General features: G+C 43.4%; 3 protein-coding genes across 3 annotated transcripts in view; all 3 read left to right on the forward strand.

The window, feature by feature from the left end:
- The window catches only part of LOC137619178 (zinc finger protein 721-like), a 177,023-nt gene that overhangs the window by 95,276 nt on the left and 59,205 nt on the right, over positions 1–22,542 (forward strand). The window contains exon 4 of the mRNA XM_068349363.1: positions 11,095–11,198. The gene's annotated coding sequence lies outside the window, so the exon portion shown is untranslated. The remainder of the gene's footprint in view (positions 1–11,094; positions 11,199–22,542) is intronic.
- LOC137619173 (zinc finger protein 271-like) lies at positions 12,982–15,491 on the forward strand. Its single transcript, XM_068349359.1, has 2 exons — positions 12,982–13,005; positions 13,356–15,491. Exons 1-2 carry the CDS (start codon positions 12,982–12,984, stop codon positions 15,489–15,491), a joined length of 2,160 nt encoding a protein of 719 aa, XP_068205460.1.
- Positions 20,061–22,295, forward strand: LOC137619174 (zinc finger protein 271-like). The gene has a single exon (XM_068349360.1). The coding sequence runs from the start codon at positions 20,061–20,063 to the stop codon at positions 22,293–22,295; it is 2,235 nt and encodes a 744-aa protein (XP_068205461.1).

The following is a 22,542-nucleotide window of genomic DNA, read 5'->3' on the forward strand; positions in this document are numbered from 1 at the left end:
CTATCTTTGTAGAACTCAGACTTCAGGGGTGGTCAACTATTCAGGGGAGAAACATCAGGCTCAAATTTATCACTGAAACAACTTAGGGCGAAAATCACCTATTTTATTCGCAGAGCGGATCCAGACAGTACACCTGCAGGTCACGATCCGAGGAAAGTTGCCTCATCCTTAAATTTCTTTAATAGTATGGATTTCGAACATCTTCACTCATACACTGGCTGGAAGTCTTCCAGAGTTTTCTTTCGTCACTATGCGAAGCAAGTGGAGCAACTGAAGAGGTCTGTGGTAGCAGTGGGTAGTGTCGTTAACCCTGCTGTTTAACTCTGCGAGGAACAGTGGATTTAATTGGGACGATTAATTCCGGGTGAGCGAACTGTTCTACAAACTAAGTGTTAGGGCACTGGGGTGCCCACATTGACTGTTCCATATTCAAAGGTGAACCTAGCATAAGTGCAGACATGTGTGCCAAGCGTTTCCAACGCTAATGTAACTGATTAGTAATACAGACTTTTATGATTTTGATACCTCGGTATGTTAAAAGTGGCGCTAATGTTTTTCTTTCAGATAAACAAGTTTTCTGTTTACTATCATGCTTATGCTTATTTATTGGTTATCCTCCTTTTATATATATATAATTGTTGTTTAACCTGTTTTATTTTATTGTTTGTCAATAAACTAGTTCTTGTGAACCTTGCGTCTCCTTCGCCTGTGTCATTTTACATGAAATGATTTAGCATTACGTTTACTATGTATATTTATCTGGGATAATTCTAATAGATTGTTCCTTTATGCAAGCATTTTTGCATTGGTTTATGCTTTCCCCTAGCGGGAGGACTCCATGCCCTAAGGGGACGGTGGCGGATATGCAAGTTTTCCTCCTACCCGGATATAAACCTTTGTCCAATCCAGTAATGAACGGGGAACTGGTCGATATTTCATATTGACTCAGTGGTTCTTTACAAACTATGCTTTACATGATATAGGGTGAGACCACTATATTGGCTTGTCTGTTATTCATACATAGGTATATGTACTCTTCGAGACTTTTCCAGAGTCTAGTATGACTCTTCCCTGTAGGGGGCAGGAAGCACTAACATGGTCTATGGTTAGATGAAAAGATGTATGACGGTAACATCTTAGGTCTCTAGGTCTAATTTGCCAGGAAATACCTGCGGGGAGTACGGCACCTTTTGAGAATCCACAGATACAATAATGCTCTGGTATACTTCCATCAGGACGACATGGCTTGAGCCCAAAAAACGGATTTTGAGCGAAGCGAAAAATCTATTTTTGGTTGAGATGGCCATGTCGTCCTGATGGACCCGCCCTTCCCTTTTCTTCTAAAAAGGGCTGTAGGTCCCCTCCCTACATACAGTATCTGTAGCACCTCGTGTATCGCTACAAGGAATACAGATGGCGCCGTGAGCGGCGCAATGCAAGCTTACGAAACGGGAGAGGAGAGATACCTTGCGAGCGGCTCTCCTTTCTTTCTCATTTTTTGTTTTCTTGCCAATTGACCCCTTCGAAGTGTTAACTCTGTTCGGGGTGCAGATTGCTATGTGGCGTGTCAAGAATACGTCCTCTGATATTTCGCGATATCCCTGGTTCTTTTATTAGGGATATTCGCTCCAGGAGTTAGAATTCTGGGTACCTTAAGGTAAATTCTCTGGGAATATCGCCGTAGTTATATATACCCAAGGAAGCTACCCTTTAGGAACTTCCATCAGGACGACATGGCCATCTCACCCAAAAATAGATTTTGAGCGAAGTTTTTTGGGCTCAAGCCATGTCGTCCTGATGGAAGGTTCCTATTGGTAGCTTTCTAAGGGATATTTGGCTACAGTGATATTCCCAGAGAATTGACCTTTAGGTCTCCAGAATTCTAACTCCTGGCGTGAATATCCTTAAAATTTTTCTTAAGGATATCGCATAATATCAGGGGACGTATATCTTGATACGACACATAGCAATCTTCACCCCGAATAGCATTTTCGTTTCGAGGGGGAAGAGTGGCGTAACTGAAGGGGAGCCGTTATCAAGGTTACCCTTCCTCCTGTACTGTTACGAGTATCCAAGATGGCTCTCATTCCTATTTCTGTAGCGATTTCGCACGGTGGCTTTCCCTGTTTATCTAACGTTTTTGATCGTTATTGAGAGGAATTATAATGCATTCTCCAGCTTCTTCTGCCTCTGGAAAGTTGAGTATTTATTCTTTACAGTGTATAATTTTTAGCTCCTGCTTTACAGTGAAATTAGTGTAATTTATTGTTATGGAGCTTGGCCAGTCACCGGAGGCGCCATGGGCGCTGTTGTTCGTTAAGCATGCGTTATTTAGGTAGCAGAACGACATTCCCGGTTGTAATAGCATTAATAAATTATGAAAGCTATTTAGGAACAATTATACTAGTAAAGATATATTTATGCATACAAATTTCCTCTTCCTTGTGTCGATCGTATACGTTAGAGTTTCGGCGATTTAGGTAACCGAGATCTCGCCCCGCACTAGGCTACCTAGCCTATGCGCTTTAGTATACTTTCATACATTATCCCTGTTTACCCTCGTGTATCGTTTTATCAATTCAACGGGATATAGTATATCTCCTAGAATTAGTTATATAACTCGATACTCGTCTCCTGTTGAGATTTAAGGGTAATCCCTCCCTACCTCTGAGTGCGGCCATAGGCGACAAACCTATCTTAGTCTTGCCATAGAGTAGTTCACTCCGGCTTGACTAGGCTAATGTTTTCTGTCTCCCACCCTTGCCGGCGAGTATCCCGGCTTGGTTTCTCGGCGGAACCTCAGAGTATTCAGTCTTTCTGCTGGCGGCCAAGCAGCAGGGTGAGTAGTCACTCCCCTGCCGGGTTAGAGCTGCCGACATAGGAGGCTAAGCCTCCCTATGCCGCACTTGAAGTGGTAGTATGATGCCGCCACCTTCTCCCCTGCGGTCTAGAAGACTAGTCCTGTTTTGGCAGACCCTAGGCTGAAGAATAGATATTCTTCTGCCGCCTAGGATGGCGCCGATACTGAAACAAAGTTTCACCTTGGTGTAGAAGTGGCAGCAATCCTGCCGCCTTCTTCTACACTTAATACAGGACCCTTTTCCCTGCCCCTCTCTGTCCTTTAGCGATGGCCTAGCTATCGCAATCCTGTGGCCATCGTTCTACAATCTCACCGCTTGCCGGGTAGATTGTGGTGCTGGCCGGACTCCTACATAAGCTGCTGTATGGTCACTCAGTCTTTTCCTTATGGATGCAAGGCTCCGGGAAAGGTTGTGCCGGCTGTGACGTCTGCCGGTGGGAGACCCTTCTACTGTTGAGCGTTCTTCAGTCCTCCCTTGGACTGCTATCCACATCCCTGAAATCGGTAGCGACCGGTAATGGACCTTGTGGCTGGATGGAAGCTTGGATGATGCATTCTCCCCTTCCATTAGAACCCTCATTCTGGAGGAAGGCAGTAAGGTTAAGTACTTACACCCTTATTTATTGTAAACATACTTTGCAATAAGGCAGCCCTTCACTCCATGCTTTCTCTCTCTCTGTCAGCTAGTACCGCCAGGTACTAACCCAGCTAGACCGGTGCCGTCAGGTACATGCCGCTGGACCGGTGCCGTCAGGTGCTAGCCTAGCCGGCCATATGCCGGCTGAATTACAATATATGACTATACAGTAGCCAATATATTTGCAGTATAGTATATACTGCAGACAGAAAACTATGGTATATATTATACAGTAGTTATTTTCCAACATACATTGTGTATCCTTGCACAGTCTATTGTTGAGACCAATCCTATATTGAAAGGAAAGATTTCCTTCAATACACCGTTAGTTAATCAGTTAACAACTTACCCCACAATATTAAAGAACTTAAGAAGGGTCAGTGTTAGTATAAACTTATTCTATCCCTAGAGGGTAGAGCCCTTCTCTTTGTGTTTGCCTTGATATGGAAACTCTATAACTTTAATTTTGGTGGAAGTCAGCAATTGGCTGGACAGGAGACACAAGTATGTGTCTTTCCTACTTCCCTTCTAGCTTAACTATCCTAAGCTATAATGGTTAAAATATTAATATTTTGCTTAATTTGTTCATCGTGTGAGATAAACAACCGCATACTCATTTAATTTTCCTTTCCTTACAGGAGGACCAAATGAAGTGCGATGTGATCTTCTGCAACCACAGTAGGAACTTCTGTGGTCAAAAAGCGTGCAGTTCTCATGCCCCCTGCACCATCACTACCGAAACCCTGCAGTACTGGGACCCCCAAGACTGCAACATCTGCCGGACCTTAGTGACCGAAGGTTTCGACGACCCCAAGTCAACGGAGTCTAGGGATGCAGCACAAGAAAAGCTGCGCAAATGGATACGAGGGATCCAGAAGAACTCTACGGGACCGTACCTACCTAACGAAAGGATGCCTGGCTTACTGTTCCCGAAAACGGGTAGTGAAGCTGTTGTACCCCAAGCACGACCCGGACCTCCCTGCATCCAGATTGCTATCGAGACGGATGTCAGTGAGGCGTTGCAAGGCATGGACATCCACCAGGAGGAAAGGATGTCTGAAGTGTACACGGACACTGAAAAGGATCTATTGAAGGATGATCCCGAGGAGGAGTCTACTCTACCTCCGGAAGAAGAAGATGATGTCGAGTTGTAGTCCCTTCCGTCTGTGCCGACACCAGAGCCGTTACCCTCAACATCTTCCTCTTCTGCCCCTCCATTAGGCGACATGAGCCAGGCACTGGCCCATCTTACGGCCCTAATGGAGAGCATTCGCAAGCAAGGCGATGCTAGGGAAGCGAAACTTGAGAGAGAGCTCCGTGAAGCTCTACTCACCGCCTCCTGAGGGTATTACAAGCGACCCAGAGTCTAAGACCTCCCATCCTGCTCCGAAACCAATCCCTGGAGGTATGCGGAGTTTATGTCAATCACCAACGGCAAACTACATATTGGAGAAGATGGGAGCCATCCCCTTAAATGATATCCAGTTCTGGCCAAGCTTTAATGCTTACCTAGACTGCTTCATCCGACTGAAGCAGGAGCCAGCGTCGAAAGAGGAGATGGAACCCAAGGAGGTCATGGTATTCGACCACAACAAGGCACAGGCTCTCTTGTCGAGTAGCCTGAAGAAAGTGGGCTACACGAACTCGAAAGTGTCCGCCTTGAGCAAGAAGCATCCTACCTTTCTTGCTCCTGCTTCAATAGCCTTCCCCTTTACGTCGAAGGCTTTTAAAGCCATTGCCAAGGCAGTGGAGGGAGGCAAACCATGTCCTACACTAGAGGAGTGTAGACCTCTGTCGTTAGCCTTGCCCATGGAGGATAAGGAATGGAAAGAAGTCCACCTAACCTTCTCAGTAGAGAAGTTGGATGCAGATATCGCGGGACGACAGTCCAGCCAGAATCTCCCGAAACTGTCAGGCTTTCTCTTGCGTAGGAAGCAAGAGACGAAGGAGAGACTGGCGGCATCCCTATCCCTACAGAACTACATGGAGATGTGTGCAGGCCAAAAGAGCCCCTCAGACATGAACATGGTCATGGCCAAAATGCACATGGCCACCTTAGTAAAGGACCTGTACGCCTTTATGAAGGCTAGGAGAGCATGTAGAGAGTTCGTGTTTGCTGCAGCAATAGTGAAACACGAATCCAGGAAGCTGATAGCTTCCAATATCTGGGGTAAAGACCTCTTCCCAAATGAAGTGGCCAAGGAGGTAGTTGATAGAACCGCCACGGAGAATAGGAACCTTCTCCGGAAGTGGGGCATTTCATCTAAACGTAAGTCTTTCTCGGATGCGGGTCCCCAACCTAAGAGGAAGACCAAGAAACCCAGACTACACTCTCTGCCTGCCCAACAATATCCCACAGTCATCATGACCACGGTGCCCCAAGTGGTTGCTCAACCACAAACCACATTCCAGGTGGTCCCTCAACAGCTGGTTTCCCAGTCACCAGCATTCAACTCCGGGTTCGAAAGGCAGACCCCTACCTTTCGTCCCAAAGGTAGAGGCTCCAGACGGGGCTCCTCAAGACACCCCTCACGAGGTAAGGGAGGACGCGGTCAGGGAGGTAAATCCCCCGGACAATCAAAGCAATGAGATGCTTCAGGTAGGAGGGAGGCTCCAACAATTTCAGGATCGTTGGAGGACCTTCGATCCTTGGGCCCACAGCCTAATCAAGAATGGACTTGGATGGAGCAGGAGCAAGCCTCCACCATCATTTCCTCAATTCTTCCAACACTCCACCCCCTCATTGGAAGAATATACCCTAGAACTCCTGAGCAAACGGGTAATAAGGAGAGCAAAGTCCATCAAATTCCATGGAAGGCTGTTTTGTGTTCCCAAGAAGGACTCGGACAAACTCAGAGTCATTCTGGACTTGTCGCCACTCAACAAGTTCATCGAGAACAGCAAGTTGAGGATGTTAACCTTTCAGCACTTAAGGACCCTGTTACCATAAGGCGCATACACAGTCTCAATAGACCTGGCAGATGCATACTGGCATATTCCAGTCCACCTCTCCCTCTCCTTCTACCTAGGATTCAAGCTACAGAAGAAAAAGTATGTCTTCAGAGCCATGCCCTTCGGACTAAACATAGCCCCAAGGATCTTCACGAAACTTGCAGACGCATTCAAACAGCAACTACGCCTAGAAGGCGTTCAGGTAGCTGCATACCTGGACGACTGGCTGGTGTGGGCAGCATCCAAGACTGCTTGTCTGCAAGCATCCAAGAAAGTGATCCAGTTCCTGGAACATCTAGGATTCAAGATCAACTACAAGAAGTCTCGCCTCTCTCCAGCTCAGGAGTTTCAATGACTGGGAGTACATTGGAACTTGCAGTCACACCGTCTCTCCATTCCACCAAAGAAGAGGAGAGAGATTGCAGGTTCTGTCAAGAGACTACTGAAATCCAACAGGATCTCAAGATGCCAACAGGAAAGAGTACTGGGCTCTCTCCAGTTTGCAGCAGTAACAGACCCAGTGCTAAGAGCACAGCTAAAAGATGCGTCAGGAGTCTGGAGAAGATACGCATCAAACGCTCGAAGAGATCTACAGAGACCGGTACCGACCTTACTACGATTGCTTCTCAAGTCGTGGTCGAAGGTCAAGAGCCTAGTGAGGACTGTTCCCTTACAACCACCTCCCCCATCGGTGACCATCCACACGGATGCCTCAATGGAAGGATGGGGAGGTCACTCCCATCAAAGGAAAGCCCAAGGGACCTGGTCATCCCTGTTCAAGACCTTTAACATCAACATTCTGTAGGCCATGGCAGTCCTCCTGAAGAAGAAGCTATCCCCTCACAGATCAGCCCACATCAGACTGGTCTTGGACAGCGAAGTGATAGTGAGATGTCTGAACCGACAAGGCTCGAGATCGCCCTACATCAATCATGTGATGCTGGCCATCTTTCAGTTGGAAAGAAAGAAAAGATGGCACTTATCGGCAGTTCACCTACAAGGGTTCCGCAATGTGACAGCAGACGCTCTATCCAGGCTAAAGCCGATAGAGTCAGAATGGTCCCTAGATGCAGACTCATTCTCCTTCATCTTGGAAAAAGTCTCAGAACTGCAGATCGACCTCTTCGCAACGAGCAACAACAAGAAACTACTTCGATACATTGCCTCGTACGAGGACCCTCTGGCAGAGGCGACGGACGCCATGTCCCTCGATTGGAACAGATGGACCCACATCTACCTGTTCCCTCCAACAAATCTCCTGCTGAAGGTCCTCAACAAGCTGAGATCCTTCAAGGAAACTGCAGCAGTAGTGGCCCCCAAGTGGCCCAAGAGCAATTGGTTCCCTCTGGTGATAGAACTGAGGCTGAGGCTGTTTCCTCTACCAAACCCAGCTCTATCCCAATTGGTTCAGAAGTCGACTGTCTTCACTTTATCACAGGGAACCCAAAACCTTCATCTCATGATTTTCTCACTTTAGCAGTCAAGAAAAGATTTGGGATCTCAAAAGACAGTATAAACTTTCTAGAAGAATACAAGTCTTAGTCAACCAGACGACAATATGAATCGTCTTGGAAGAAGTGGGTCGCTTTTGTTAAAGCCAAAAAGCCGACGGAAATCTCGATGGATTTCAGCCTGTCCTTCTTCATCCACCTTCACAAGCAAGGCTTGGGTTCCACCATGATAACTACTGTAAGTCAGCTTTGACTAGACCTCTTCTATACGCCTTCCAGGTGGACCTGTCGAACGAAATCTTCAACAAGATTCCGAAGGCATGCGCTAGACTTAAACCAGCAGCCCCTCCAAAGCCCATTTCATGGTCTCTGGACAAAGTCCACTGTTCATGGCAGCACTAGACGACAGGTTTTATGACACTACCTGCCGCCACCACAAAGTGTTCTATCTCGTGCACTTGCTTCGCATAATGTTTATAGAAGACTCTGGATGATTTCCACCCTGTACATGAGCGGAGCCTCTCAAAGTCCATATGTTGAAAGAAATTCAATGAAGAAGCAACTTTTCTTAGATCGTGACCTGCGGGTGCGCTGTCAGGATCCGCTCTGCGAATAAAGTAGGTGAGCTTCGCCCTCAGTTGTTTTAGAGATAAGTTTGATCCTGAGGTTTTGCCTCGGAAGAGCTGTCCCTCCTTGAAGTCTGAAGTTCTTCGAAGATAGGCCTTGAGACACTCTACTGGGCATAGAGAGACATCTTCCTTCAGAGGGCAGATTCTCCAAGGACCCCACCTTTTGGTGGGCAGCTCTTTTTTGGCGAGAAATTTAGGATCAGGGAAGAGATTCAGTTCTCCTGTTTCCAAGAACTGAATATGGCCTTCATTTCTGGATAAGGCTACAATTTCACTAACTCTAGCCCCTGAGGCTATAGCAAACAGAAAATCACTTTCTGTGTTAGATCCTTTAGGATGCAATCCTCATTTTTCATATTCGAAGCATTGTGCAAGACTTTGTCCAATGACCATGTTATGGGCTTTGGAGGAGTTGCCGGCTTGAGTCTAGCGTATGCTTTTGGTATCCTATTGAAGATTCCACCTGAAAGGCGTACAGAAGAGATCTAGTCAAAGCCGACTTACACACAGTTATTGTGGTGGAAGCAAGGCCTTGTTCGTGTAGGTGGATGAAGAAGGAGAGACAGAAGTCTACTGATATTTCTGTCGGTTTCCTTGCTTTCACAAAGGAAACCCACTTCTTCCAAGACAATTCATATTGTCTCCTAGTTGAACTTGACTTGTATTCTTCAATAAAGTTGATCTTGTTCTTTGAGATCCCAAACCTTTTCTTGGCTGCTAGGGCGAGAAAATCATGAGATGTAGGATGTTGGTTCTCAAGGATGAAGCGTAAACAGTCGACTTCTGAACCAGTTAGGATAAAATTGGGTTCGGCAGAGGAAGCAGCTTCAGTTTCAATTATAGAACTAGAGGGAACCAATTGCTTTTGGACCATTTTGGGGCCACTACTGCAGCCATTCCTCTGAAGGATCTTAGTTTGTCGAGGACTTTTAGCAGGAGGTTGGTCGGTGGGAACAGTGCTCTGGTGATTGGCGATCTAGAAAACGGCGAGCTGGAGATGGTCGAGCTGACGAATCGATGCTCTGGCGCATCTGCTAGCTGGAGATCGTTTAGCTTACAAATCGGCGATAGGCAAGCTGGCAATTAGCGGACTGATATCGACGAGCTGACAAACAGTGAGTTGATGCCCTGTCGAGCGATGATCACAAGCTGGCAAATGGCAATGGTGAGTGATGACAACTGACGTAAGCGTGATGCCTCTGTAATTATTGCAATCAGTCAGATCTTCTTTTTTTTGCCATTTTCCCCAACACTCATAGCTTCCATTCATCACGTTTTGCCTTTCCATGCCACATTCTACAAAATAATCTTGTAGGAATTCTGGGAATCACTTCGGATCGCGCCGTTTGTGGATTGATGTTTGCCAGTCGTTGTTTGCCATTTCGCTGTTCACCAGCTCACCATTTGTCAGCTCGCCGTTCGCTGTTCACCGGCTCGTGATCGTCACTAAACTGCTCAGGATCGTCACTAGTCAGCTCTCCTCTAGGAACCAGCAACGACTTCCAGCACCTAATGGCCTTTCCTCTGGATACATTGCTTTCTGGGATAAAGGCATTTCTGGGATACTCTGTTCTGAGACCTTCACTTTATTGAAGCCTGGTCTTCTCATGAGTCTTTCTTACTTTTTAGAGAGTTCATTGCTTTCATCTAGATGACATAGATCGTCTTCCCACCCTTCTCCTGGGTTTACGCTACAGTGATACCTCTCTTTGTCGTCTCCGTATTGGTCACACTCGGTTGACACACGAGTTTCTGCTGAAGGGCCAACACCAACCATATTGTGACGACTGTTTAGTACCTCTAACAGTGAGGCATTTGTTGACCGAATGCCCCAATTATAACAACTTAAGGAATAGATATTTGTTTGAGGCTCGAGGTGAGGGTGGCAGGTTCATCCTTGCCAAGATTCTTGGAAATGATGTGTCCTACTATGCAAGTGGTATCTTTAGATTTATTTCAGAAGCAGGTCTTCTGAAAACTATTTAACTTTTATGATTTTAATTGAATACTCTTTTATTTTTTATTTTATTTTATTTTTTATTTTTGTATACATGAATTAAATGTTACCGGCGTCAATGACCTTAGATGTCAGGATGCCTGAAAACTTTAAATCAATCAATCAATCAATCTTGATACGAAAGTTGCTGCATGCGAAAATTTCATGATGCGAAACGAGATGCGAGGTTTTTTCCAACTATTGCGTAAGAAATTTCAGGATACAAAACGAGGTACGGTACGAGATTCGCCCGGCCGCAGAGACTGATTTTAAAATTCCTTCCGCCAAACCGTAAAGTTGCCACCATCCTTCCGTGCTCCCATTGATTATCTCTCTTCTCTGATGTTAGTTACCGCCATGAAATCCTACTCTCCTATTGGTCAGCATCTATCCCATCGTATATCTATGCACCGACGTCTCTCGACCATTTTGTTTTGGCATTGCTATTGTTCCCATTGAATTCATATTGGTTATTTTGCTTGCGTGCATTTAGTTACTGTACTGTGTTAATGTGTTTTGTAAAGTTAAGTGTTAATGTTTTCTGCCATTTTTTAATGTATTTCGTACAGTTAAATTGTCCACATTTTCTGCCACTTGTTGATGTTGTCTGCCGTTTGCCCTCTTCTCCTGCCGCCCCGCCAGTTTCACCTTTGGACATCGCCTCATTCCAAAGGTAAGGTTCTACTTTTTTGTTACTGTATTTTCCATTTGTTATTTCATTATTGCACTGTATGTTCTAATTATACACTTAATTTACAGGTATAGATAGTTAGGGTATGTATTGGATGATCCAAATGGTTATACAGCGTTATATTGAGATTAGTACAGATTAGATTTATTATAAAATCTAATGTGGTGTTTATGACTTGGAATGAATTAGGCCATTTACATGTAAAACGTAACTCATCGTACGAAAAAAACACGACATGAAAGCCACTCCCGAATCAATTGATTTTGTATCTTGAATCATTACCGTGCTTCCGTAGCCCTTTCACTTAGAATTGAAGGAGTTTGGTATGGATTTCCTTCTTGGAACCTAATCCAGCACTCTCCATCGACGGCCTGGGTAATGCGCAAGGGCCTACCTTAGCACTTAATACCCCTCTCACTTTTTGGATTTTATATTTTTTTCCCCTTTCTTTTTTTACAAGCTTTTTTTTTTTTTTTATTTTTTTTTTTTTTTACAAACAGGGTTTCTTCGGTTCCCTAAGTTTTCTTCTCCTCTGAAGTTCGAAGAACCCGCATACATATCGCCAAGCTTCTTCAAATCCAGCAGGTTCACGGACGTTCATCCCTCAAGAACATATGTTCTTCACCCACCTAGACAGCAGATCTTCACCTGATCCCAAAATCAGGTCTATTCCAGTATTACCCTCAGCCAAGGATGTAGGTATCCCTATGAGTCGCTCTTAAACATCTCTTATTCACAGTGAGGAACTGAATAACACCCGACTTCTCTTAAGACAGCTCGGACTCCAGGTTCAAGCCTTTCAGACTGGAAGTCCTTCATAGCTCGGACACCAGGTTCAACCCCTTCGGACCGGAAAGACCTCATAGCTCGGACTCCAGGTTCAACCCCTTCGGACTCCAGGTTCAACCCTTCGGACTGGAAGGACCTCATAGCTCAGACTCCAGATTCAACCCCTTCAGACTGGAAGTCCTTCATAGCATCATCATTGATCTGCATCAACAGCGATTTCACAGTGATTAACTTGGGGTTCTACCTCGAGGAAGATACAATAGCTTGCCTTGAGGGTCCGTCGTGTTTTGCCAACCCTAGGAAGGTCAAAAGAGGCTCACCAGGAACACGTTCCTAACTAGTATCCACATGGTCATGGACTGGACATTGAAACCTTATCCTTCTCGTAGAGGTGACCTAGAGCTCATAACGTTAAGGGTAGGAATACGCCCTAACGTTTACGAACAGCAACTCCTCTCCGGAGTGAAAGCGTTACAGACCTTCACACCCCACTTCCTGCAAGACCAGACCCACAGAAACATGGAGACGCTCTCCATTGTCCCTGTAGTGGTTACACAAAAATTGGTTTATATTGCCTCGAGCTCCTTGATGTACAAATTGCAGATGGTGATGGCAGAGTTAACCAAGGATAAGCCTGGGATGATTGACAAAATATGATTGGCTCTTTCTATCTTTCATCTTCCCCCCCCCCTATGGTATTCTGCAAAGCTGATCTCCACTGTCTGCAGGTATAACCGTTTCCCTTGTGTAACCTGGTATAGATAGATATACATGTTGCATCCCCATACGCCCTGGCAAGGTGGGATTGGGTAATATATCTGATTACATGCAAGAGACCTACATTTCTGAGAATGCTTTTCCTAGAGTAGTCACACTGCCAGCATCACTCATTCACCAAAATTGCTCATGCCGCTAACCTTGCTTTACATGTCTAGTTTAGCGAGGTGTCATGGTTTCTCTCTGTTATGTGCGGAACATGTACGGGAAAACCCCGGGTCAGGTTTGTAGGAGTGTCGGGACAAATGACAAATTTGGAAGGAAAATGTATTTTCCTAACGTATACGAACCTGGAGCTATTTATACAAATTGGCCTGCCATCACATATCCCTTGAGAAGTCCTACCTGCAATATAAAGTGATTCCTACTCCCCCTCCACCCCCCCACCCCCGCCAACTAGCGATGGGGTAGTTCCACCTCGCTAAAAGTCGTATGGCTAGTTTCAGCTACCCCAAAAGAATAATCCCTAATAAATAGCGTAAGGTTTGTTTGTGTTAGGAAAGATACAAATTACTTCCAAATTTGTCAAATTATTCTTGAAATTTATTAATTGAAAAAATTGTCATATTTCAGCCAACTCCAACATTATCATTTTGCCCTTCTCAACTGATAGTTGTTCTCTATTCTTTCAGACTTCAGACTTTTTATAGCAAAGGAAATAAACATCCAACTCTTGTGAACTCTGAATCATCAGAATTTCCAATAAGAAACGAAATGGAAGAATCGTTACCGCACTCCGAAGACAAGTTGGAAAATCATGATATTTTTGTGAGTGCTGGACTATGTGATGATGGATCTCTTTGCATGGATGCAGACATGGATTTCAATGCAGAGCCAGAAATAGAGTTCAAAGCAGAGCCAGAAATAGAGTTCAAAGCAGAGACAGAAATAGAATTCAAAGCAGAGCCAGAAATAGAATTTAGAGGAGAGACGGAAATAGAATTCAAAGTAGAGCCAGATATGGAATTCAAAGCAGAGCCAGAAGTATTTGAGTCGAGCGAAAGTGACATTAAATATCCTTTGGACTGTGATGCGTCAGTTAGTGAGGAGGATTTACAAATCGGCAAGAGGGAAGTCAATCAAGAGGAGAATAGTGTAGAGACAGGTGTGAAAGAGGAATGTGGCATTCAGTTGGGATCTAGTAGGAAAGAGGACGAAGGAGCGGAAAGAGGAACGGGGAAAAAATGTTTACTGAAAGAGGAGGAACAGATCGAAAACAGTGGCTGTGAAAAACCTCTTTGTCAGGAAAGTGAGTCTGAAACTCACGCTGATGTTGGTACGCGTGAGAAGTCATTTGTGGGTGGGAATTATAAAAAACAATTTAGTGGAGTAGTTGAACCCAATACCCTGTACACTGTAAGCCAGTTCAGATGCAGAGACTGTGACAAAACATTTTCTAATGAAATTGATCTTGAAGACCATTATGAAAGTCACCCTTGCAGAAGGTCATTAGAGTGTAGAGAATGTGGCAAAGAGTATTTACGGAAAAGTGCTCTCATGAGGCATTTAAGAAATCACAGTAAGGAGAAGCCTTTTAAGTGCAGTGTTTGCGAAAAAGCCTTTTCTCAGAAAGGTAATCTCGCAGACCATCATAAAATTCACACCGGAGAGAAGTCTTTTAAGTGCAGTGTATGTGACAAAGCCTTTTCTCAGAAACGTAGTCTCATAGGGCATCATAAGATTCACACAAAGGAATTGCCATTTAAGTGCACTGTCTGTGGAAAAGCGTACGCTCAGAAAAGTATCCTTAAAAATCATCAGAGAATTCACACTGGCGAGAAGCCATTCAAGTGCGATGTGTGCGGCAAAGCATTTTATAATAGCTCTAATTTAACAGTACATTATAGAATTCATACTGGAGAGAAGCCATTTAAGTGCGATGTCTGTGGCAAAGCATTTTCTGAGAAAGCTAAACTCGCAATCCATTGTAAAATTCACACAGGAGAGAAGCCATTCAAGTGTAGTGTCTATGACAAAGCATTTTCTCAGAGAGGTACTCTCACAGAACATTATAAAAATCACACCGAGAAGTCATTTAAGTGCAGCGTCTGTGACAAAGCATTTTCTCATAGTAGTACTTTGAAAACACATCATATAATCCACACTGGAGCGAAGCCATTCAAGTGCAGTGTTTGTGACAAAGCATTTTCTTATAGAAGTACTTTGAAAACACATCACATAATCCACACTGGAGAGAAGCCATTCAAGTGCAGTGTCTGTGATAAAGCATTTTCTCTGAAATATAATTTAAAAGATCATCTTAGACTTCACGCCGGGGAGAAACCATTTCATTGCAGTGTCTGCGACAGATCGTTTTCTGTGAAATATAACTTAAAAGTTCACCTTAAAACTCACACCGGGGAGAAGCCATTCAAGTGCAGCGTTTGCGACCGATCGTTTGCCCTGAAAAGTGCTTTAAGAAATCATTATAGAATTCACACTGGGGAGAAGCCATATAAATGCAGTGTCTGCGATAGAGCATTTGCTCAAAATTCTGCTCTCAATAACCACTATACAACTCACACTGGGGCAAAGCCGTTCAAGTGTAGTGTCTGTGAGAAATCATTTTCTCAGAGAGGTGGTCTTGCGGGACATTATAAAATTCACACCAGGGATGGGTTAACCGTTAAGCAAGATGAGCCTGTGCTTAGTACTCCAAGGGAAGGGTCCACCGCTGATCGATCATTCGTGGAGATTCAGAAACCATAACCGTGCTGAATGAAACCTGTTCCGTGAAATGGTTCACAAAAGACATAAAGGCTTTAAAGAGGAAAATGAAGATTTTCTTATTTCTGGAATCTTTTCACTATGACGATTTAACAGTAAATGAACAATATGTGACTTGAAAACATAAATACCGTGAACGAACAACGTAAAACGACAGTGGAGGTCCTGTAGAGAGTGGGGTTCCCCTGCTGTAGGGACCGGAAAAGCAGCCATCAAAGTAAAGTAAAAAGCAAAAACTAGCAACAAAAAAAAATTATTAGTTATAATGATTTTAATATTTTTAATTTCAATTGCACAGCTGAGTTCTTTCTTCACTCAAGTTCCACTCCTTGGTATACCGATTCCGGGTCAAGACATAGTTTTGTTATAAGAGAAGGGTTCGTCAAGACATAGTTTTGTTATAAGAGAAGGGTTCGTCAAGACATAGTTTTGTTATAAGAGAAGGGTTCAGTGACCAATAAAACAGTATTGTAATTGATAATCATGAAAAAGCACTACTCACCTAGACATAATTAACTCGCAAACAAGGTGGAGGTTTGGGACAACAGTTGGAGAAATGAATTTTTGAAGTGTGATTACTGGGAATGTCTTGAGGCGTGTCATAGCTACTATTAGTATGTTAACTGAATGTGACTTGGCTTTTCGAGAAATAGAAGAAGGGTTTTGATCAATGCAAAAAGTTTGATCCACTTTTAGCGCACCAAATTTAAAAATGGGAAAATGGCTGAAAAGAAAATCCTTCTTGGATGACCAAAGGTCCATTCGTTCATTGTTGACGAATTAAAACCTTCCGTATGTTTTTAATATTAATGGTCAGAAAGTGTTCAGCTGAACATTCATTTTCTCAGTTGTAGCCTGTTGAAGGTGCTAAAGTATTGTAGGCTAGATGCCTTATCTCTATCAAGTATAGAAGGAAGTGTGTTATGTGAGATCACTTGAGAACCTGATTAAAAAAAGCAGGACTCTTTTCAAGTGTAATTGAAAGTGTATTGAAATAAAAATGATTTTCTTACTGTCAGTATTGTTTAATTTCAACCGATACATTTTTTGGGGTTTATTATGTTAAAAAGTCACGAGGAAACTTTAAATCAAAGTGAAAGTATACAAAAATAAACATTGACTCCTTTTTAGCCATAAGTTTTGTTTGTTTTCTATGGATAAAATTTTGTGTGGTGCTTTTTTGTATTTTTAACTATTTATATGTATTGGGCGCTAAATTCCCTAAGTGCTTAGGGCCTAGAAAATTTGTAAGGGAATCATGTTCTTTTAAAAAGAGGAGAATATTGTTACAAAGCAAACCAATTTCCATACTCTCTAGACTAATTGTACTGTCTCTCTCGTTAGTGTAATCAAGTGTAATTAAGATAGTTCCTTTGCAAATGATTCTTTATTGGACATTAAAGGACAAATTTGGATGTAATTTGTATTTTTCCTAATGATACAAATATTTAGTTATTTAACCCTTTTACCCCATGGACGTACCGGTACGTCCTTGCAAAAAACTGCTATTTACATTTTTTTTTTGCTTATTTTTGATAATTTTTTGAGAAACTTCAGGCCTTTTCCAAGAGAATGAGACCAACCTGACCTCTCTGTGACGAAAATTAAGGCTGTTAGAGCAATTTAAAAAAATATACGGAAAAATGTGCTTGAAAAAAAATATAACCCCTGTGGGTTAAGGGTTGGGAAGTTCCAAATAGGTTAATAGGGATTATCTCTCGGCAAAGCTGGAAGACTAACCACCAAGACTTCAGTGTGAGGTGGCAACCACCCAACCACTCGTTAGAGGGAGGTGGAGGGGGGTATCGGGTACCCCCACTCACAAATCAGTGATGTTTCACCACTTTTGATTGTTGGCAGGACTTGTGGGAGACAGGTGAATGTGGGACCATAAGGTTTGTATCGTTAGGAAATATACAAATTTCCAAATTTGTCATTTGTTCTACCACTAAACAAACCTTATGCTATTTGATAATGACGACTCACCTGTTAGGGAGGCGGTAGCCCGACCTCTACCTTGGTCATTTCCCCGGGTTTTTACCTCTACAGAGTTAGACTGTAATGGGAAAAAAAGCCTTGACACCTCGCTAAAAGGAGACATTGTGTAACACCTCGCTAAAAGGAGACATTGTGTAACACCTCGCTAAAAGGAGACATTGTGTAACACCTCGCTAAAAGGAGACATTGTGTAACATCGCGCTAAAAGGAGACATTGTGTAACACCTCGCTAAAAGGAGACATTGTGTAACACCTCGCTAAAAGGAGACATTGTGTAACACCTCGCTAAAAGGAGACATTGTGTAACACCTCGCTAAAAGGAGACATTGTGTAACATCGCGCTAAAAGGAGACATTGTGTAACACCTCGCTAAAAGGAGACATTGTGTAACATCGCGCTAAAAGGAGACATTGTGTAACACCTCGCTAAAAGGAGACATTGTGTAACATCGCGCTAAAAGGAGACATTGTGTAACACCTCGCTAAAAGGAGACATTGTGTAACACCTCGCTAAAAGGAGACATTGTGTAACACCTCGCTAAAAGGAGACATTGTGTAACACCTCGCTAAAAGGAGACATTGTGTAACGCCTCGCTAAAAGGGGACATTGTGTAATGTGCTCGCAGTGGCCTGAGCAACCTCTGTGGTTGTGAGGAACTAGCAATATGACGGTGTAGGTAAGAATGTTCAAAGTTTAAGAATAGGAATGCGAGTAAAAAACATTCGTAATATCCGCCTCGCGAGAGTATCAGGAACATGTACAAGTATGAAGAGTCTACTAGGTTACACAAGGGAAATGGCTATTATCTGCAGATAGGCGAGGCCAGCGTGCAGAGGACACATGGGGCTGTTCCCCAAGAGAGGGGAAGATGAAAGAAAAATGAGTCAGTCATGCTTAACATTCATACAGACTAACCACGGGTAACCAATGCCCTCAACCGTCTGCTACTTGTCCATCAAGGAGCCTGAGTTATTTTTAAACCACCTGTTGTGCAGCCACCACAGTACCAGTGAGTCACGTCTCACAGTTGTCTAATGCTTCCACACACCCGCTTGCAACACCTGCACCGCAGAGTTGCATTTAAACGCCAGGGACATACTTATGCCCCTGATGTCATGAGCTCCTGGTCGTCGATTAGGAGGAGGGTCAGGATTCAGTACATTGTTTGATAGAGAGACTTTAGAGAAAAAGAGGAGCGTCGCATAGGAGATCAACGAGAAGGCGATCGGCAAGTTGGGGGAGTAAAGCGTTGGCGAGCGACGAGCTGAAGATCCTAGCGTCAGGGATCAGTGCACTAGAGAACGCTGAGCTGGAGAGCGTCATCTGGTGGGAGATATTTTGGAGTGACGAGACAGCGAACAACTTGTCGGAAGGTCTTGTCCTGACGAACGGTGAGCAGAAGGCGAGCGTGTAATTGAAGAATGACGATCAGAAAAGGAACGACGCTCAGAAGAGCATCAACCACGCGCCAGCGAGTGATGATCACAAGATGTTGAGTGATGATCCCACGGAGACCAACGATCATAAACAGGAGACCAACGAGAAGATAGCTTATCTTGCTAACTGGAGTGCTGGCTTGCGGATGACGAATGTAGAGGACTGTGATCCCTGGAAGACAAGGAGGTTCGAAGATGGTGGGAGGACTCATTGTATGCAGGAGGTCGTCAAAGAGAGGGTGAACGGGTGCGAGGGTCACAAAAAACATTGGGAAGGCGAGAGATGGGCCTCGCACACAACCAGCACGTCTACAGGAGATTGTGGTGTCGGTCTCGACCGAGGATATGAAGGAGCTACAAGTGTGCCCTTCAGGTTCTGGACATATGTGCATGAGAAGCATCAAAGAGAAAAATCACACCTCTAAGAGAGAAAGCAGTTTGAAAAGCAATGGTCTGTATGGCCAAGTGTTAGCCCACCTAAACGTGAGTCTCCATAGTTAAGAGGTAAAATCTTTGTATTTGGTGCCGGACCAAATGACAAATTTGGAAATCATTTGTATTTTCCCTAACCATACAAACCTGAAGCTCTTTACACATACTGGCCTGCCATCACCTACCCCATGAAGTCGTGCCTGCAATTGCTAAGGGACTCCTGTTAGCTACTGCGAGTGTGACTAGGGTGGTTGATCTACCTCCTTCCCCCCCACTAACTAGCAGAAGCTAGTTACACCTCGCTAAATGTTTTACGGCTAGTTTCAGCTGTTGCCAAATATATCTCCATAGTAAAGAACTTCAGGTTCGCATGGTTAGGAAAAATACAAATTACTTTTGAAATTTGTTAATGAGTTCAAAAATTGTCATTTTATTTCAGAAAAGTCCAACATTATCATCTTGCCCTTCTCCACTGATAGTTGTTCTCTATTCTTTCAGACTTCAGACTTTTTATAGCAAAGGAAACAAACATCCAACTCTTGTGACAAGATTGTGTAAACTACTGAAGATATCTGCAAGAGAAAGAGGACTCGGAAAAAGGAAGAAGGGTCTGTGTTGCTTTGTGCTGTAGGAAGTTTAGCGTTAACTATGTATTTATAAACCGTTGAAGATAACACTGATGAAGATGTCATCTTGTGATAGTGAGAAGATAACGAACTCTGAATCATCAGAATTTCCAATAAAAAGCGAAATGGAAGATTCGTTTCCACACTCCGAAGTCGAGTTGGAAAATCAAGATATTTTTGTGAGTGATGGACTCTGTGATAATGGCTCAATTTTCAAGGATCCAGAAATAGAATTCAGAGCAGAGCCAGAAATAGAATTCAAAGCAGAACCAGAAGTATTTGAGTCGAGCGAAAGTGACATTAAATATCCTTTGGACTCTGATGCGTCAGTTAGTGAGGAGGATTTACAAATCTGCAAGAGGGAAGTCAATCAAAAGGAGAAGAGTGTAGAGACAGGTGTGGAAGAGGATTATGGCATTCAGTTGGGATCCAGTAGGAAAGAGGATGAAGGAGAGGGAAAAGAAAAGGGAAAAGAATGTTTAAAGAAAGAGGAGGAACAGATCGAAAACAGTGGCTGTGAAAAACCTCTTTGTCAGGAAAGTGAGTCTGAAACTCACACTGAAGTTAGTACGCGTGAGAAGTCATTTGTGGATGAGAATTGTGAAAAACAATTTAGCGAAGCCGCTGAACCCAATACCCACAGGCTAATTCCCACTGAAAGCCAGTTCAGATGCAGAGACTGTAACAAAGCATTTTCTACTGAAATTGATCTTAAAGAACATTATGAAAGTCACCCTTGCAGAAGGTCATTCAAGTGTAGTGAATGTGGCAAAGTCTTTGTTTGGAAAACTGCTCTCATGAGACATTTAAAAATTCACAGTGGGGAGAAACCTTTCAAGTGCAGTGTTTGCGATAAAGCATTTCCTCTGAAAGGTTATCTCAAAGACCATCATAAAGTTCACACCGGAGAGAAGCCATTCAAGTGCAGTGTTTGCGAAAAAGCCTTTACTAAGAAACGTATTCTCGTAGAGCATCATAAAATTCACACTAAGGAGAGGCCATTTATGTGCACTGTCTGTGGAAAAGCATTTACTCAGAGAGGTCACCTTAGATATCATCACAGAATTCACACTGAGGAGAATCCATTTAAGTGCGATATCTGTGGCAAAGCATTTGATAGGAGTTCTAGTCTCACAGCACATTATAGAATTCATACTGGGGAGAAGCCGTATAAGTGTAATGACTGTGACAAAGCATTTTTTGCAAAAGCGAGACTCGCAATCCATTGTAAAATTCACACAGGAGAGAAGCCATTTAAGTGTAGTGTCTGTGACAAAGCATTTTATGAAAAAGCTAAACTCGCAATCCATTGTAAAGTTCACACAGGAGAAAAGCCATTCAAGTGTAATGACTGTGGCAAGGCATTTTCTGTGAAAGCTAGACTTGCAGTCCATTGTAGAATTCACACAGGAGAAAAGCCATTTAAGTGTAGTGTCTGTGACAAAGCATTTTCGGAGAGAGGTACTCTCGAAGGACATTATAAAAATCACACCGGGAAGTCATATAAGTGCAGTGTATGTGACAAAGCATTTTCTCACAAAGGTAGTCTGACTAGACATTATCTAATCCACACTGATGAGAAACCATTCAAGTGCAGTGTGTGCGACAAAGCATTTTTTCAAAGATGTGATCTTGCAGCTCATATCAGAATTCACACCGGGGAGAGGCCATTCAAGTGCAGTGTCTGTGACAAAACATTTTTGCTGAAAGGTAGTCTCACAAAACATTATAAAAATCACACCGAGAAGTCCGAGAAGTCCGTGAAGTCCGAGAAGTCCAAGAAGTCATTCAAGTGCAGCGTCTGTGACAAAGTATTTGCTGATTTGCGTAGACTGACAAGACATCATATAATCCACACTGGAGAGAAGCCATTCAAGTGCAGTGTCTGTGACCTATCTTTTACTCAGAAATGTAATTTAATACTTCATCATAGAACTCACACTGGAGAGAAGCCATTCAAGTGCAGCATCTGCGACCTATCTTTTACTCAGAAAAGTAATTTAATAGTTCATCATAGAACTCACACTGGAGAGAAGCCATATAAATGTAGTGTCTGCGATAGTGCATTTGCTCAACCTTCTGTTCTCAAAAACCATTATACAACTCACACTGGAGAAAAGCTATTCAAATGTAGTGTCTGTGGCAAATCATTTGCTCGGAGAAGTGGTCTTGCAGCACATAATAAAATTCACACCAGGGATGGGTTAACCGTTAAGCAAGATGAGCCTGTGCTTAGTACTCCAAGGGAAGGGTCCACCGCTGATCCGTCATTCGTGGAGATTCAGAAACCATAACCGTGCTGAATGAAACCTGTTCCGTGAAGTGGTTCACAAAAGGAAAAACTAGCAAAAAATAAATGAGAAAACTTTGTAATTAAAGGAATTATTAGTTATAATGATTTTAGTATTTTGGGACAACAGTTAAAGATAAATTTTTGAAGAGTGCGATTACTGGGAACGTTTTGAGGCGTGTCATAGCTATTATTGGTATGTTAGCTGAACGTGACTTGGCTTTTCGAGGAATAGAAGAAGGGTTTTGATC

The sequence above is a fragment of the Palaemon carinicauda genome, chromosome 25, assembly GCF_036898095.1.
Source record: "Palaemon carinicauda isolate YSFRI2023 chromosome 25, ASM3689809v2, whole genome shotgun sequence".
In the NCBI taxonomy this organism is placed as follows: Eukaryota; Metazoa; Arthropoda; class Malacostraca; order Decapoda; family Palaemonidae; genus Palaemon; species Palaemon carinicauda.